Source organism: Tilletiaria anomala (genome assembly GCF_000711695.1).
Source record: "Tilletiaria anomala UBC 951 chromosome Unknown K437scaffold_7, whole genome shotgun sequence".
NCBI classification, from domain to species: domain Eukaryota; kingdom Fungi; phylum Basidiomycota; class Exobasidiomycetes; order Georgefischeriales; family Tilletiariaceae; genus Tilletiaria; species Tilletiaria anomala.
The window spans coordinates 14,159-30,762 of NW_013547015.1; the positions used below are offsets into that span (position 1 = coordinate 14,159).

General features: G+C 54.4%; 3 protein-coding genes across 3 annotated transcripts; 2 read left to right on the forward strand and 1 right to left on the reverse strand.

The window, feature by feature from the left end:
• Window positions 1–126: 126 nt before the first annotated feature.
• K437DRAFT_253862 (ketoacyl-synt-domain-containing protein) lies at window positions 127–6,373 on the forward strand. Its single transcript, XM_013390056.1, has 6 exons — window positions 127–803; window positions 872–2,014; window positions 2,096–2,288; window positions 2,351–2,460; window positions 2,528–5,722; window positions 5,792–6,373. The coding sequence occupies exons 1-6, from the start codon at window positions 150–152 to the stop codon at window positions 6,197–6,199; spliced, it is 5,703 nt and encodes a 1,900-aa protein (XP_013245510.1). The 5' UTR covers window positions 127–149; the 3' UTR covers window positions 6,200–6,373.
• On the reverse strand, window positions 6,364–8,234 carry K437DRAFT_261112 (uncharacterized protein; the record flags this gene model as incomplete). The annotated part of the gene is made up of 2 exons (XM_013390057.1): window positions 6,364–6,643; window positions 6,730–8,234. 2 exons carry the CDS (start codon window positions 8,232–8,234, stop codon window positions 6,364–6,366), a joined length of 1,785 nt encoding a protein of 594 aa, XP_013245511.1.
• A 463-nt stretch (window positions 8,235–8,697) lies between these two features.
• K437DRAFT_292798 (uncharacterized protein) lies at window positions 8,698–16,355 on the forward strand. Its single transcript, XM_013390058.1, has 7 exons — window positions 8,698–10,981; window positions 11,054–13,471; window positions 13,545–13,650; window positions 13,716–14,020; window positions 14,087–14,127; window positions 14,190–14,473; window positions 14,548–16,355. Exons 1-7 carry the CDS (start codon window positions 8,927–8,929, stop codon window positions 16,026–16,028), a joined length of 6,690 nt encoding a protein of 2,229 aa, XP_013245512.1. The 5' UTR covers window positions 8,698–8,926; the 3' UTR covers window positions 16,029–16,355.
• Window positions 16,356–16,604: the final 249 nt, after the last annotated feature.

Consider the following 16,604-nt stretch of genomic DNA (forward strand, 5'->3'; position numbering starts at 1 on the left):
GCGAGTGCAACGTTGTCCACGAGAACTGTCGCGAAATTGACGCTTTAATGCAGACTGCATATATTCTGACTTGCAGAAGGGATCTATTGATCATTCTTTCCTCCTTTTTGTATCTCTTTGCGTGAATGAGCAAGTCATCCACTCTGACCATGGCGCAACTTAGCGGCTCTGAAGAGCCAAACGAGCATCCGCTCTATTTTTTGCACCGCAACCCAGTCGTCAGTATTCTCGGCGATCCCTTGAACTTCGACCTGAGGGCACAGGTTCTGACGGTGGGCAAGATTGCGAAAACGAATCCGACCTTGCGCAGCTTTCTCGTCGCCTGGTTCGATGCCGTCCAAAGGAAATCCCAGCATTGGTCTCAGCTCGGCTGTGTTGCTCCGTCTTTGGAGGTATTCACTGACCAACTGGCCTTGGAGAATGCTTTGGAGTGCTGTGTACATCTAATAGCCCCTTTGGAGCTGATCTGCGTTCTTGCGGCGTACATTGCGGCTTGCAATCCGATGGACGTGAACGCAGTAGCAGCCGGTTGTGATTCCGACTTGCACAAACGCATTCTCAAGTACGGAAGAGATGGTATGGTCGATTTCACGCAATTTGGCTTGGCGAGGATGGTCATTTTGGCGAGCAAGACAATTTCAGACGTTTGCAAATATGCATCTACGGCAGCGGCTCTCGCCCTGTCGCTTAGTCATTCAATCAGCGCAAAAGACAAAGGAGCACCCAAATTTTCCACTGTTCAAAAACGTCTCCTCATTCCGCGCGAAGGAAGCTCTCTTGCTGGAGGACTGAAGGATGTGCAGGTATGTCGCTGACGTACGGATGTGATGCTTTATGGCTCGTGATGACTCTTCATCCCGCCGCATGGCAGATTGTCGGCAGTGTGTTCGACTTGGCTGTCGTGGTGCAAGGGAGCCCGGGAGCCATAGCGGCTGCTCAAGATCAGCTGGCTTTTGAACATGGAGTGCTCTCTCTTCTCCAACCGAGAGATTTTTTCAAGCTGGACGACAAGCAGAAAGTCCCTGATGCCGGCGCTCTCACATGTCTTGGTCAAGGCATGGATCTGTCCTTCCTGGGCGAAGGCGAGACCAAGCAAATCAAAATGCATAACCTTCTCTACCACAGCGGCAATATGGCCAACAAAGTGGTTGAAGATGCTGTCACCAGGGCTGCGGAGCCACCAGGTGCAAATCATGTCACTGTGCTCGGATTTTGTGCTGGTGCGCACTTGCTCTTTAGCTGCAAGGGCAAGCTCAATGCATTGGGCTCCGGTATGCCACTCGATGTGGAATGCATCGATGTGCTGATGGAGGTAAAAAAAGGCAATCACAAGCCCGTCGACCGAAAGCGACCCGTCAGTTTGTCGGCAGTCAAGGGTACCGCAGCAGAGTCCGTCGCCGTCGTCGGTATGTCATGCAGAGTCCCAGGCGCTGAGAGCGTTGAAGAATTTTGGCAGAACCTGCTCGATGGCAAAGATATGTGCTCGAAGATCCCAGAGCGCTTGTTCCGTGTGGAAGATTATCAGTCGAAAGCGTACAAGGACAAGAACACGATGCGCGCCTCTACCGGCAACTTCATCGACCGCCCTGGCTTTTGGGACCCAGAGGTGTTCGGTTGCGACATGGAGATGGCCCAGAAACTCGACCCTCAACAGCGTCTGGCGTTGTTGGTCGCCATGGAGGCACTCGAGAAGTCCGGCTACGCTCCCAAAGCCGGAACTTCCAACGACCCTGCGACCTTTGGTACCATCATCGGATGCTGCTCGGACGACATGCTGCAGAATCGCGCGCACAAGATCGAAGCACCTTTCATCTCGGCTCTGCTGCGGCCCAATATACCCACCAAAATCAACCAATTTTACGGGTGGAGTGGTCCGGCAGTGACATTGGACACGGCGTGTTCTGGCTCCCTCGTTGCTATCGAAAGCGCCTGCAGCCATCTTCTCCAAGGAAAGTGCAACGCGGTACTCACCGGAGGCGTCAATATCCTGACGCAACCTCAAATCTTCTTAGGGGTAAGCCTTCCTTTGAAAGCTGTTCATATGCATGGCGGTTACATTCTGATTTACTTCGTTACATTCGAACATGGATCACAGCTCGACCGTGGCTTCTTTTTGTCGCCGACTGGTCAATGCAAGACACTCGATGATAAAGGAGATGGATACAGCAGAGCCGATGCTGTCTCTATGGTTGTGCTAAAGAGGCTCAGTGATGCCATCAACGAAGGCGACAATATCCTGGGTATCGTCAACTCGGCCGCCACAAACCACTCCGGCGAAAGCTATTCCAGTGAGATAGGGCTACGGGTTGCTTGTCTAACTGTACGACATTCTGACTTCGGTGTTGTACAGTCACTCATCCTCACTACCAAACCCAAAGACGCTTGTATAGGAGCTGCATGACGGCAGCGCACCTTGACAGTCCTAACCAGGTTCACTATGCTGAGCTTCATGGCACGGGAGTGAGTGTGACCCGGACCAACATTGCGTGCTCCCTCACTTATGTAAGTCAACCTTTGTCATTGAAAGACGGCTGCAGGAGATTTTGAAGAGATTACCGGTGTAGTCACAACATATGCGAAGACAAGGCCCAAGGATCGGCCCTTGATCATTGGCAGTGTCAAAGCCAACGTCGGCCACAGCGAATCTTGCTCGGGCGCCACGTCCTTGGTGAAAGCCTTGCTTGTGTTCCAGAACAGCCTGGTGCCCCGTCACATCGGTATCAGAAGTAAGCTCAACACCAAATTGCCCAATCTGGCTGGCATTCATATTCCCTTGGAGGGAACCAAGGTCTCGGCTACCAGCAGGGACACGGATGACCGCGTGTTCACAGTGTCGAACTTCAGTGCCGCCGCTGGCAATACAAGCCTGGTGCTTCGTGCACCTCCGCTGAAACGTCGAAAGGCGCTCGCGTTGAATGCTGATGCGTTGCTGCCGTGTTTGTTCGTGCTCTCCGGTGCGACGCTAAGGTCTCTCAAAGACAATGCCGACAATCTGCTCGCATTCTTGACGGATTACCCTGACACAGACGTACGGGAGCTGTGCTTCATCCTGACGGCCCAACGGATCCATCATGCCCATCGAATTTCAGGCATAGTCAACAGTATTGACGACATTCGGAGCCTCATCAGTAAACACCAGGTCAAACATGTTCAGCGCCTTGAGCCTGCCAAAGTCGCATTCGTTTTCAGTGGCCAAGGTGCGCAATACCTCGGGATGGGCAAAGAACTATTCCAAACGAGTCCACACTTCAAGACAAGCATGCAAAAGTGCAATGACATTTCGAAAGCACTCGGATTTGGCTGTTTCCTCTCGGCGATCTACCCGTCTGGAGAAGCCTCTGAAGCCTCGCCGGTCCATTACCAGCTCGCAATTGTCTCTCTTGAAATTGGCCTGATGCGACTCTTACAAGCTTGGGGCACCAATCCGGTGGCAGCCTTGGGGCACAGCCTGGGCGAGTACTCTGCTTTGCACGCCGCTGGAGTCTTGAGCCTACAAGACACCCTTCGTCTTGTGGGCAACCGAGCGCAATTGATGGTCAAGTATTGCGAAGCGGGAGCTTCGACGATGCTCGCCATCAAGGCTGTGGAAGGTGAAGTGTTGTCGCTGCTTAAGCGTGCGGGGGTCACAGACTGCGAAATCGCTTGCTACAATTCATCAGACGATCTCGTCCTAGCGGGGCCCTTGCAATCGATCCAAAAAGTCAAGCTGGCAGCCGACACCAACCAACCGAAGCTCAAGTCGATGGTGCTCAGTGTGCCGTATGCATTTCACAGCGAAGCGGTGCAGCCCTTGATCGAGCCGTACCTGCCCATCGCTTCCTTGGCACGGTACAACACCCCCAGAATCGCAATCGGAGCTAACAGTGGAGAGCTCGTGGAGCGCACTGCTTTCTTCAATGGCGAGTATTTGGTCAAACACCTCCGTAATCCAGTGCGATTTGCCAATGCCGTCGATGCTTTGACCGCGAAGACTTCTGTCGACTGCTTAGTCGAGCTCGGACCCCATGCAACGTGCATCCCAATGCTAAGAAGTATTTTCAGCGGTCAGCTTCCCGCGCCTGCGCTCATTCCGACGCTCAAGAAGGGCGTTTCTTCATGGACATCGCTCACCACAACTCTTCTCCATCTCTTTGACCATGGCGTGGTGCTCGATTGGCTGAAAGTACACGCGACGCTCGGCTCGGACGTCCTCGATTCCAAATTGGCCGCAAAGCTGCCAACATACGCATTTGACCTTGACAACTACTGGATCGACTACGCAGACCGCGGACTCCGCGATCATCTCACTGAGCAACAATGTCAGGCGGTGAAGAGAGTCAAGGGCGCCGCAACAGCTCGCAAACATTCTTTTCCTGTTCCAAAGACTGCGCTGCTCAGCTCTTGCACAAGGCTCGAGCTGAAAGAGCCGAGCACGGCTACGTTTGATGCACTCATCAACGAACAGCCATTCAAGGATATGGTCATGGGTCACTACATTGTCGGCTTCGCGCTGACGCCCGCAACTGTGTTCGCAGAGCTGGCGCTGGAAGCTGGAAGCTACGTTCTCGAACAACTTTCTGGCGTCGAAGTGCCATTGGAGGGGTTAGAGGTCACCAACCTGGCCATGTTCAGTTCTCTTTATCCCGACAATGCTAGTCCTCGTCAATCCGTCCAGGTTGAGCTCGTTGGCTCTCCATACGCAGCTGGTGGCGCTTCTGTCTCCTTCTTTTCAAGCGATCGTACAACTGGTCATTCTCATCAGCACAGCTCGTGCACTGTTACGGTCGCCAATCCGTCTACTATAGAGAGAGAGTGGAAGCGGTTGAAGCATCTCATCGCCGACCGCATCGCGACTCTCCGACGCGACCCTGCTACTGTATTGCGTCGCCAGATGGTCTACCGCCGCTTCGAGACAATTGTCAGTTACAGTCCTGCCTACCAAGGCATTGAGCAAGCGTTCCTTAACGATTCTGGTCAAGAAGCAGTTTCAGAAGTATATCTGCAGCCTACTGCACCGTCGGGTAACTTTGTATGCTCGCCCATGCTTCTCGACTCACTTGGACAGCTGACCGGCTTCATCTCCAATGTCGGGGTAGCCTCTGAGGGCCAAGTCTACATCGCCGACGGAATTGGACGCATCGTGGTGACTCCACAACTGTCGAGTATTCAACCTGGTGCCGGGCAGCAGCTGATTGCCTGGGCACGCATGGAGCCGTCGAACGGCCGCTGCGTGGGCGATGTGTGGTTCACTGATAGCTCCCATCAATTCATGGGCTGCATGCAGGACGTTGTTTTCAAGCAGCTCAAGCGCAGTGCATTGGAGCGACTCGTAAGCATGGGTGCTGCACAGGCGATCTCGCGCGAGGCATTTGTTCCATCTGTTTCAGTCAAGAAAACAAAGAAGAGCAAGATGTCGGATTCGGCCATCATTCTTCCGGCGTCTGACGGTGCGTCTGACATCCGAGCCGACTATGTTCATCTCGCTGGTCCTTCCGTCTTTGGACACGCGCTGCAACCCATCTTTTTACTCCCGGATGGATCCGGATCAGCCGGTTGCTTTAGCAAATTCTTGGAGCAGGACTGGCAGGTTCCCGTTTTTGGTCTCAATTCCCCTTTCCTTGGGAATGGCAAGACTGAAAGGTGGACTGGCGGTATTGCGCAAGTGAGCGCGGCTTTTTTCCATGCCATCATTCAAATTCAGCCTGAAGGACCCTACGCGATTGGTGGATATTCGATGGGCGCTGTGAGTTAGCGCTAGTGCGGTGTGCACTACATCAGGTCGTTGCTAAACTTATCTTTTAATGACCTGCAGTGCTGCGCAGTAGAGGTCGCAAGGATCCTGGCTGCTACAGGACGCAACGTAGAGACGCTCGTCCTGCTCGAGTGTCCTGCTCTCAATAAAAAGCATCTTCCACCGCTTCCCCCTGGCTCTCTCGATCATATCTTGGCCAAAGTCGAGTCACCTGCTGGGCGCCGGCACTTTGAGCAAGCCAGCAAGGCCGTGCCAGGTCACTCGTTCAGCTTTGACTGGCCCGAGCCCTCGAAGGTCATTATCATCAATGCCATTGATGAAAGCCTCACTCCTAATCTCATGACATCGAAACCGGAGGATTGGAAGGAAGTTTTCAAGGTTGCTGATTTGAGCGTCCAAAATGTGCCGGGTAATCATCAGACCTTTTTGCAGGGTGCTCTCGACATCGTCTCGAAATGTTTTAAATAAGCCCTAGTGTGACTGTGCCGAATAAAAAATGCATCAGCGATTTCTTTCGGGGTTTGCAACATTGACGGCACCTAGCATTGAACTTGTTGTGCAATCTTCTGCTCGTATATTCGTTTTTCGTGTGACATCGCATCTCCTCGCAATGCAATAGAAATCTTCGTCTTTTACCGCTTTTTGTACAAGCAAGCCTTCAATACGGAGGCACCTTCAGTTACTAGCTGCTTCTCCTCTTCCATCTGCTTCTTTATACGCTCGTTGCGCTCGCTTTTGCTGAGGTTACTATACTCTTCTGGGACGGTTTCCGCTTTGCAGAATTCGAACAGCCAAAAATAGGAAGATCTGGTGTCGTGTGTATCGCATTTGAAACCTAGCGCTTCGATGATAGCGACAAATGCGTCACGGTCCGTAATACGGCTAGTGACCTCTGCGATAATCAGACGTGCGCTGCGGAGCAATGTTCACAAGTTGAATAGAAAATCAGCGTGCTGGTAATGGAGGTGGGCGCGATGGCTTGGTAAAGCAATACCCACTTGGTTTTTAATATCCGTCTTGCTTCAATGATCATATCCACCCAATTGGTGCCCATCAAGCTCAAACTGAACACTGCGACATCCGCTACTTCGGGTCCCCTGTGCATTTCTTGCGCCAGCAACTTTGCATGCGCATTTTTGTCTCCCTTCCATCCACTTTGTGCATCAGCGAGGATTCTCTCGACTCGGGCCAACAAGACCCCCGGCCTTCCAGGAAGCGGCACGCGGGTGCCGATGTCGCAGCCTGTGACCCAACCATCGGGGCTGTCAAGCAGGTCGTAGCTTAGCACTGTAACCTGAGGCGTCTCCTGCATTGCTTTTGCCAGTGGCGCCGTACCAGCTCCGAGGTCCACCACGAGTATCGGCGCTGCTACACTGCTGCTGGTACGCGCCTGCTCATAGAGCTTTCCCCCTGCCGACCTTTTGTCCTTCGCCCCTGGTTGCCCGTGTGTGATCGCACGCAGCCGACCCGCAATTTGCACCACAGGATTGACGGGCCACTTGTGAGTCTGGCTTGCGAAACCGTCGTGATATTCGCGCATCATCTCTGGGTTTTTGAGCATCATCTGTAATGCTGCTCGTGAATCGGATGTGTAAAGCTTTTCATTGATCGAACGGAAGCGCGCCCCGGAGAGAGAGGCAGACATGCTTGTTTGCAACGGTGTTAGAGACGAAGTTGCAATGTCTTCAGGCATACCGAGATGGGCCTGGTAGTGTGGGGTTGTTGCCGCTGTCCCTAGGCTTTGTCGATCTGACAAATCTGTATCGTGTTCATTACTCTGCGCCACTTCAGCTGCTTGTTTGGCTTGCATCTTTCTCCGAAGCTTCTTGCGCTGGCTTTTACTAAATGCACTCAGGTCAGGACCATCAAACAAGGGTGACGCCCCGTTGTTTTTTTCTGTGCTGTCTGCTTCCGCGGTCGTGCCGTTTAAGCAGGGCTTCTTGGCAGCAGACGCGGGGTCTGACTGCTTTGAAGCCTTAGCGGCAGCGGTGGCAAAAACATCCTTGCTTTTGAGTTTAAGCCTTTTGGAAGCTGCCTCATTCGCATCAGCAGCTTTGCTTCGGGATACGTCATCATCATCATCGTCTTCTTCGACTTCGGTCCTGGTGCCTCCTTTTCCATCGAGAGGGTCGAATTTTCGACGGCCATCGGCAGCTAAGAGCTCATCACCGCTTCGCTTGCGCTTGGAAGTGAGTCGACCTTTGAGTCGTACATCTTGGAGCAGCGAACCTGCGGATGATGTCCCCACGCCTGAATCGGAGGCAGGAATCTGTGCGCCGACCCCGAGATTCGCAGGCCTCAGCTTGCGTTGCTTCGGCTGATCTCGCTTTTGAGGAGCGGTATGGCCTCCAGCATTTTTCTCGTCGCTTGTGTTGCCTGATCCGATGGAGGAAGATGAAAACTTGCCAAGGATGCGCTGAGCGAGGAGGTTGCGGTCTGCCTCCATCTGCGCTACGAGCGAGGCCATTTGATCTGCGCCGTTGGCGCTCGTCGCGGGCGACATCTCGATATGTTTGCTTAAACCTTGTTACTTGAAGGCATGCGCAAGCAGCTTGATCACTACTTGTGCCAGCTAAATGCCCCAAAGCCCAAGTCACCTTTGCGACCAATGCACGGATGAATGCAACAAAGCTACGTTGTGGCCGGGCCATGATGGTCAATATTACCTATGAACATTTGTCGAGATCTTCAGTATGAGAAATAGCCCAAAAATAGGCGGAACCGAGAGGATAAAGACGTGCCTCGAATTCCGAATCCCGTGATCTTTCAGCTGTAGGCGGTGGGCCGCAGGACACAGACACAGACACCAAGCCTCCCCGCAATTCCGTTCAGGAAGTCCATGGAGAGCTGGCCGAAGGGACAATGATCCCAGGCATCTTGCACTGATGCCTGGTGATTTGAAGCTTTATGGTGCCATTCTGCAAGGAATTATGACAGGATCTGGCGAATTCTATAAATTCCGGCCATGGGAGTCCTGACTCCTCCACCCGTGGTACGCGCTGGCTGCGCAGATTAGTGTTCGCCAGTCGCGCTCCACTTTGACTTCGGCGCGCTGGACCATCCCAGAGTCTCTGTAGCCCTCCTCCACGCCTTCGAATGGGTTCACCATCTTAAACACACGCTTGCAGCGCCTGGTGGAAGGCGACATGATGGGCTATTAATCAAGGTGACATCCTGAAGCATTCTTGTCATTGTATGACGAGAAATCCGCAGGCCTTCGCTTGGAAAATGGCGACCACCTCGCCCACGGATTGGTCTGCGACGCCGACCCAAGACAGGCCGGCCTTGCCGCCAGTGCCGGATCCTGAGGCGCAGGACGATGGAGCTGAGCAGCAGCTGGAACACAATGTGTCAATCGCAGAACCTTCACAACAGGCTGAGATTGATCATTCTGTGGAGCAACTTCCATCGCAAGCTGAAGAAAAAGAGCAACATCTCGCGGGTTCTTCTGATTCAATACAGTTAGCGGATGGTCCTGCCGACAACACATCGCAGCAACCTGCGATCTCTTCGGAAGGTCCGCAGGCAGGTGGCGTAGAGGGGGTGTTGCCATCAATACCAGAAGACAAACCCATGCCGCCTGCGCCTGCGATCGACGTGCAGTCTACAGTGACCAATGGTCCACCAGGCCCTGCAGAGGCAAATGCGTACCACAGTCGCACCGAATCTCTCGGAGGCTCAGGCAACACCCCAGCCGCCTCGGCAGCGATGCTATCCAGAACTACTTCCTCCCTGCATTCCACTTCGAATCGCTCCTCCGCAAGCATCAGCACGTCTGCCGTGCATTCTCGCAGCTCCCTGAGCTCACTCACGAAAGGCTCTGCCGTTTTTGTGATTACGGCACTCGAAAGCATAGAAAAGTCCAAAGAGGCGCGTAAGAGCAAAGAGCTCAAAGCGGCGTGTACAAGCGCGCTGGAGATGGTCAAAACCGCCAGTGCGTCGGCGGCATCTAGCACAGGCATGGTACCTGGTCCAGGCGGTGGAGGGACAGCAGAAGCAATCCTTGATCCCAGGACTGTCTTCGAGCCCCTTCGCCTTGCATGCACAACAGGCAGCACTTCGATTGTCATAACTGCTGTCGACTGCATCAGCAAGCTTGTCTCTTATGCCTTCTTTGCTGAGGATTATCCGCCGCGCGCCTCACAGCAGCCTGCACTGGCTGACGTTGTGACCGACACGATCTGCAATGCGTTTATGGAAGGCTCCGACGATAAGGCACAGCTGCAGATCATCAAGGCACTCCTTTCCATCGTCCTCAGCAGCAGCATTCATGTGCATCAAGGAAGCCTGCTTAAAGCTGTACGCACGGTATACAACATCTTCCTTTTATCGAAGAGCCCGGCAAACCAAGCAGTCGCACAAGGCAGTCTGACGCAAATGGTCCACCACGTGTTTGGGCGTGTACCACGAGGAGGGGTTAGCGCAGGGAACAATGCAGACGGGACTCCTGCGGAGAGCGTTTCGCCGAGTAGACACGGGAGGAATGGGACAAGGAGCAGCAGCATCGTAAGCACAGTCGGCGAAGCGGCGCTCTTTGATCAGAAGCAGGAAGAGGCAAAGCCGCATGCAGGCGGCGCTTCCCCGATGACCAAGGCATCGGACCTGCCCGTCGCAGGATCAGAGCAGGGAATTGCTTCGAATGCTGACGAAGCCGAGGCCCCTGAAGAATCCGAGATTCCTCTCAATGACGAGGAGATTCCAGCGCCGGTTGCCCCTCCGAAAGACATCGCTGAGGAGACACGCCTGTCTGCAATGGATGATACACAAACCGCTCAGGAGGCGCCCCAGACGGAAGCGACAGAAGAGAAGGTGACACTGCAGTCCCTTGAACGACGGAAATCCTTCGAGGGCGCCAGTGAAGACGCGACAGCTGCTTCGCTTGGCAACATCAGTCAGCATGAGCTACTTGTCAAGGACGCTTTTCTCGTCCTGCGTGCCTTGTGTAAGCTCAGTATGAAGCCTCTTGGCGCGGAGAGCGAGCGTGATTTGCGGTCACATGGCATGCGGTCGAAGTTACTTTCGCTGCATCTCATCCTGACGATCCTCAAGAGCCATATGCAGGTCTTCCAGGACTCAAGCATCGTCATCCACAGCTCCTCTACTGGAGAGCAGACTGCATTCGTTCAGGCAGTCAAGCAGTACGTCTGCCTGAGCTTGAGCAGGAACGCCGTCAGCTCGGTCAACCAGATCTTTGAACTTGCTTGCGAGATCTTCTGGCTCGTTATGAGTGGCATCAGGGCCAAAATGAAGGTGAGTCGCAACGCGACCCGCTTTTATTGTACAAGTTTGGCGCTGACTCACCATTTCTGGTTACTTCCATAGAAAGAGATCGAGGTCCTTCTAAACGAGATCTTTTTGCCGATTTTGGAGATGCGCAATTCGACTGCCAAGCAGAAGTCGATCCTGCTCAACGTCCTTATCCGACTTTGTCGAGACCCGCGGGCGCTGGTAGAGGTCTACATCAACTACGACTGCGATCGAACAGCACTAGAAAATATCTACGAACGGTTGATGAACATTGCTTCACGAATCAGCCAGACGCATGTCGGGCCCGGATCGACGCTCAGTGCGCCCGAGCCGCTGAGCCCTGTCGCGCAACGCACAGATGAGTCAGGGCTAAGCTTCCTGCCTACGCTAGGCTCCAGTAGTTCGGCCGCGGCGGGTGAGCAGGACCCCGCATCTGCATCACAACCGGTCGAGGTGCGACTCAAGCGGCAGAGCCTCGAGTGTCTCTGCTCGGTACTCCGCTCCTTGGTGCTCTGGTCGAGTAGAAATGGGATTCCTGCAGAAGGGTCATCGTCACAAGGTGATCTGAGCGGGTACCCTGTGGGCTTGTCAGCTGCACCAGCAGAGAACGGCAGCCCGCGGGCTAGCGAGGAGGCTCGGTATCCGGACACTCCACACGAGGGGCAACGAAGCATGGGCGACATGGGGTCGCCAAGTGGCGCTGCGACGCCGCTTGCGCCTAGCACACCAGACCCAGGGCGCTTGTCCATGTCCGTAGAGCAGGCGCAAGACGACCCGTCTCGCTTTGAATCTGCAAAGCAACGCAAAAATACGTTGCTCGAGGGAATACGCAAATTCAACCAAAAGCCAAAACGAGGCATCGACTTTCTTGTTCAACATGGGTTCATTCGGTCGCGAGATCCGAGAGACATTTCTCGCTTTCTGCTGTACGCGGATGGACTCAATAAGGCGCAGATCGGAGAATACCTCGGAGAAGGAGAGCCGGAGAACATCGCCACGATGCACGCCTTTGTCGACCTGATGAACTTTGAGCGCATGCACTTTCTCGCTGCACTGAGAAAGTTTCTACAGGCATTCAGGCTTCCTGGGGAAGCGCAAAAGATCGACAGGTACATGCTCAAGTTCGCTGAGCGATATGTGGCCGGCAACCCCAACGTCTTTGCCAACGCCGACACTGCGTATGTCTTTGCATACTCGATCATTATGCTCAACACTGATGCACATAACCCGCAAGTCAAGCATCGCATGACGCTGCAAGACTTCATTCGCAACAATGCGGGTATCGATGACGGCAAGGACTTGGCAGAGGAGTACTTGGCAGAAGTCTACGAGGACATTCTACACAATGAGATCAAGATGAAGGATGAGGTGCTGGCTAGCAGCGGGCAAGCGGCTACTTCGACTGGGCTGGCCAATGCTATTGCTGGAGTCGGGCGGGACCTGCAACGCGAAGCATATGAATTGCAATCGGAAGGCATGGCCAACAAGACGGAAGCGCTGTTCCGCACGATGGTGCGAGCCCAACGGCGAGTCGCCCCGCAGCAACGCGCTGCTGCTGAGCGCTTCTTCTCGGCTTCGCACATCGACCATGTCAAGCCGATGTTCGAGGTTGCGTGGATGCCTTTCCTTGCAGGCATCAGTGGGCCGATGCAGGATAACGATGACATGGATGTTGTCGAGCTCTGCCTGCAAGGTTTCCGTGATGCAATTCACATCGTTTGCCTCTTTGGCCTCGAGCTGGAGCGCAATGCTTTCGTCACTACGCTCGCCAAGTTCACTTTCCTCAATAACTTGGGCGAGATGAAGGCGAAAAACATCGAGGCCATCAAGACACTCCTCGGCATCGCTCAAACAGAAGGCAATTACCTCAAAGGAAGTTGGCGAGAGCTACTAACCTGCGTGAGCCAGCTGGAGCGTTTCCAGCTGCTCAGTGGTGGTGTCGATGAAAAGTCGTTGCCGGATCTCGGTAGACGGAAAGTCAATGGGGCTACTCCGAGTGGCAAGCAGGCGCAGTTGGCGCCCAAGGCGAAGCAGGCTCTGCCGACCAATGAGGTGGTCCAGGCTGGCGGCTCCACCGAAGTCACGGTTGCGGCAGACATGGTTTTCTCTTCAACACCATCCTTAACAGGCTCGGCCATCGTCGACTTTGTTCAAGCCTTGTCCGAGGTATCTTGGGAGGAGATCCAATCATCCGGCATGACGGACAGCCCAAGGCTCTTTTCGCTGCAAAAACTGGTCGAAATCAGCTACTACAACATGGAGCGCATCCGCATGGAGTGGTCACACATCTGGGCAATCCTGGGAGAACATTTCAACCAGGTCCTTGTTACTTCATCGCCTTCCGTGTCAGCATTTTCAGTCGATGCCCTGCGGCAGCTGTCTATGCGCTTTTTGGAGAAGGAGGAACTCCCGCGCTTCGCTTTCCAGAAAGACTTTTTGCGGCCCTTTGCCTACGCCATGGCCCACAGTCCTGAAATTGAGACGCGCGAGATGGTGAGTCAAGGCTCTTCGACCGTGCTCCCGACCAGCATCGGCTGAGAAAGATGCGCCCTTCTTTTGTCTGCAGATTATTGATTGCCTCTGGCAAATGGTGCAAGCACGTTCTGCTAATCTACGCTCTGGGTGGACGAGTCTCTTTGTCATTTTGACAGCCGCTTCGAAAGATTCGTCTGGTGAGCACCTCACATCGGGCAACAAAGTGCTCCAGGAACATTGCTGACGAGACGGTTTCCTGCAGAGCGAGTTTGTGCTCAAGCCTTTGACCTCACTCAGAGCCTATTCGAGTCGCACTTTCCGGAGATCCTACGCCATGGATTCGCAGACTTCACCGTTTGCCTGACCTCCTTCTCCAAATGCAAGGCGCAAAGAATATCCTTGCAGGCTATCGCTGTTTTGCGTGGACTCGTGCCTGCGATGCTGCGCTTGTCGGATGTGCCGGGCCACTTCCCATCGTCCCTCACCGCAGCGCATGCAACAGAGGGCGAACATCCGGCGCACGATGCGTTAGTGCAATTTTGGTTCCCTTGCTTGTTTGCTTTCTATGTGAGTCTCCTCCGCACAGGCCGTGAGTCAATCACTTGTTCAACTGAATATGTGTTTGACCCTCAGGACATCGTGATGAATGGAGATGATCTGGAAGTCCGCCGGGTGTAAGTCACTCTCACACATTGCTGACTGACGCGGTGGTAGCTGAGACACTTTTCCATCGTAGCGCACTTGATTCTCTTTTTGACATTCTCAAGAAGCACGGCCATACATTTAGGCCAGACTTTTGGGACACAATCTGCCAAGAAGTCCTGTTCCCCATTTTCTCTGTGCTTCGCTCGCGCAATGACGTGTCACGCTTCAGCACCCACGAGGACATGAGCGTATGGCTCAGTACCACCATGATTCATGCTTTGCGCAATCTTGTCGACCTCTGGACGTTCTACTTTGACACTCTGGAGCGCTTGTTGCCGGGCCTCCTTGAGCTTCTCTGCGCCTGCATTTGTCAAGGTGAGACCGGCGCGCACAACTTATGATATTCAGGAGTGTGCCAAACTCACCCAGTCTTGTCTGGAATGCTGCAGAAAACGACACACTGGCGCGCATCGGCACGTCCTGCCTTCAGCAGCTCATCGAAAAGAACGTTACACGCTTGAACAACTTGCGATGGTCACAAGTGGTGGACACGTTCATGCAACTGTTCCGTACGACTACTGCGCACCAGCTCTTCGATCCTTCGCTTCGTGCCGGCGGTGCCGCAGTCCCTTCTCGACCGGGAACGCCCGAGGAGCAGCAGCGCGCAAACGGATTCAGCACACCCCGGCCGTTGTCGCCTGGTGTGCGGCCAGACGGCGCCAGCGGCGCTCAGCTTCTACCACCGGTCGCCATGTCGTCGACTGATCGGCGTCGCGTATTCAAGCAGATCATCGTCAAGTGTGTCTTGCAACTCTTGCTCATCGATACGACGAATGAACTTCTACACAACGACTGGGTCTACGAACGGGTCCCGCCTGACCAGCTGCTCCGGTTGCTCAACACGCTTCAAGACAGCTACGACTTTTCGAAACGCTTCAATGCGGATAAGGACCTACGGATGGCGTTGTGGAAAGTGGGCTTCATGAAGCAACTGCCAAATTTGCTCAAGCAAGAAAGCAGCTCGGCATCCACGCTGGTGGCCATCCTCGTCAAGATGCATGAGGACCCGAGAGCAACGCACGTCGCAGCACGCGTTGCGATCCGAAAGCGGTTCGTCCCGCTGGCGGAGGAGGTGGTGCTGAGCTACATCCCGCTCGACCCGGAGACGCAGGCGCGCAACATTATTGCCTGGACGCCGGTGGTCTCGGACGTGTTCCGTGGTGTCTTTTCGTTCAACGACAGCAACCCTGCGAAAGAGAGCCACGGCGCCGCACAGTGGGATGCAGAGCCGGAGCAGTGGAACGAAGAAAACGCTACCTTCTCGTACTATGCACCCGTCTTTTATCCGCTGGCGGTGGAACTGATCGGCAAGGAACCACTAGCGAGTGAAGTTGTCATCACGCTCAAGTCGTTCCTTTGGAAGGTCGGCATGGCCAAAGGGCTGTATGGTGGCCCGGATGGGGAGCAGCGTCGGCGCCGAGAAAGAGCACAAGAGCGGGAGCAGGGGCGCTCCAGCTCCAACTTGGACAACCCGCTGCGCATCCCGCCTTGGCCACGAGTAGCCAAGGCGAGCAATGGCAACGCAGATGAAAGTGCAGCAAGTGCCAACGCCAGCGACGCTCTGAGTCAGAGCTTGCTGAATGCCGGCAGCCATAGCCAGGGAGCAGCGACAGGTGACTCTGCTACAACCGCTGGACCACATCGCCCACAGCCTCTGTCGATCATCCCGCACGTCGTCAACGTTCCTGAGGTAGAGTCGGCGACGGTCAGCGCGCCGCTGACGAGTGAGAAGGAGGCAGCGCCAGAAGTTGTGGCACAAGGCGACGACGACGGTCATATGCGCGAGCGTGTTCAAGGTGGCTCGGCAGAGCAGGCGGACAGGGAGGCGACGATGGCGACTGCGCCGCAGGACCTTGTGGATTTGAGCTAGATGATCGCGATATAGATGTGCATGGGGCTCCATGCTCCGCGCCCAACGACTACATGCATCGTCCATTCCTGCAGCGTGGCAGATATCGCGAGCTGGTTGGAGATCCACGAGGAAAGGAGGTTGATGGTGGTGCAGATGAAGCATATGCTCACCTTGCTTCCTCGATTGTATATCCCTGTGCCATTCTATGCTATGAGGTCTCGTTTAGGAACATCGACATCGCATGGGATCGTGCCCCCTCCTGGATACCGTTCCCCAAAAAAAATCCGTCCCCACGACAGGAAATCCCACGGGCTTCCAGGGGATCTTGTAAGCATATCTGTTAAGTTCATTCAAATCGCTATGGTAGCCCAAATACATAGCTGGGTTGGGCCGGGGACAAGGACGCACATATTACCTTGCTTGGGCAAATTCCCGATGTAGCTATGACATGTGTATTTGGGTCGCTAGAAGAGCCAAAGAACCCCTTCCATTGCTGCTGATACAGCCACGTTGGGTGCAAGCCCGGATCTCACGGGACTGCTTCCTCCGTTCCCATTCCCGTTACGAAATCGGGTCAAAAGCCCTGTTGCGGGA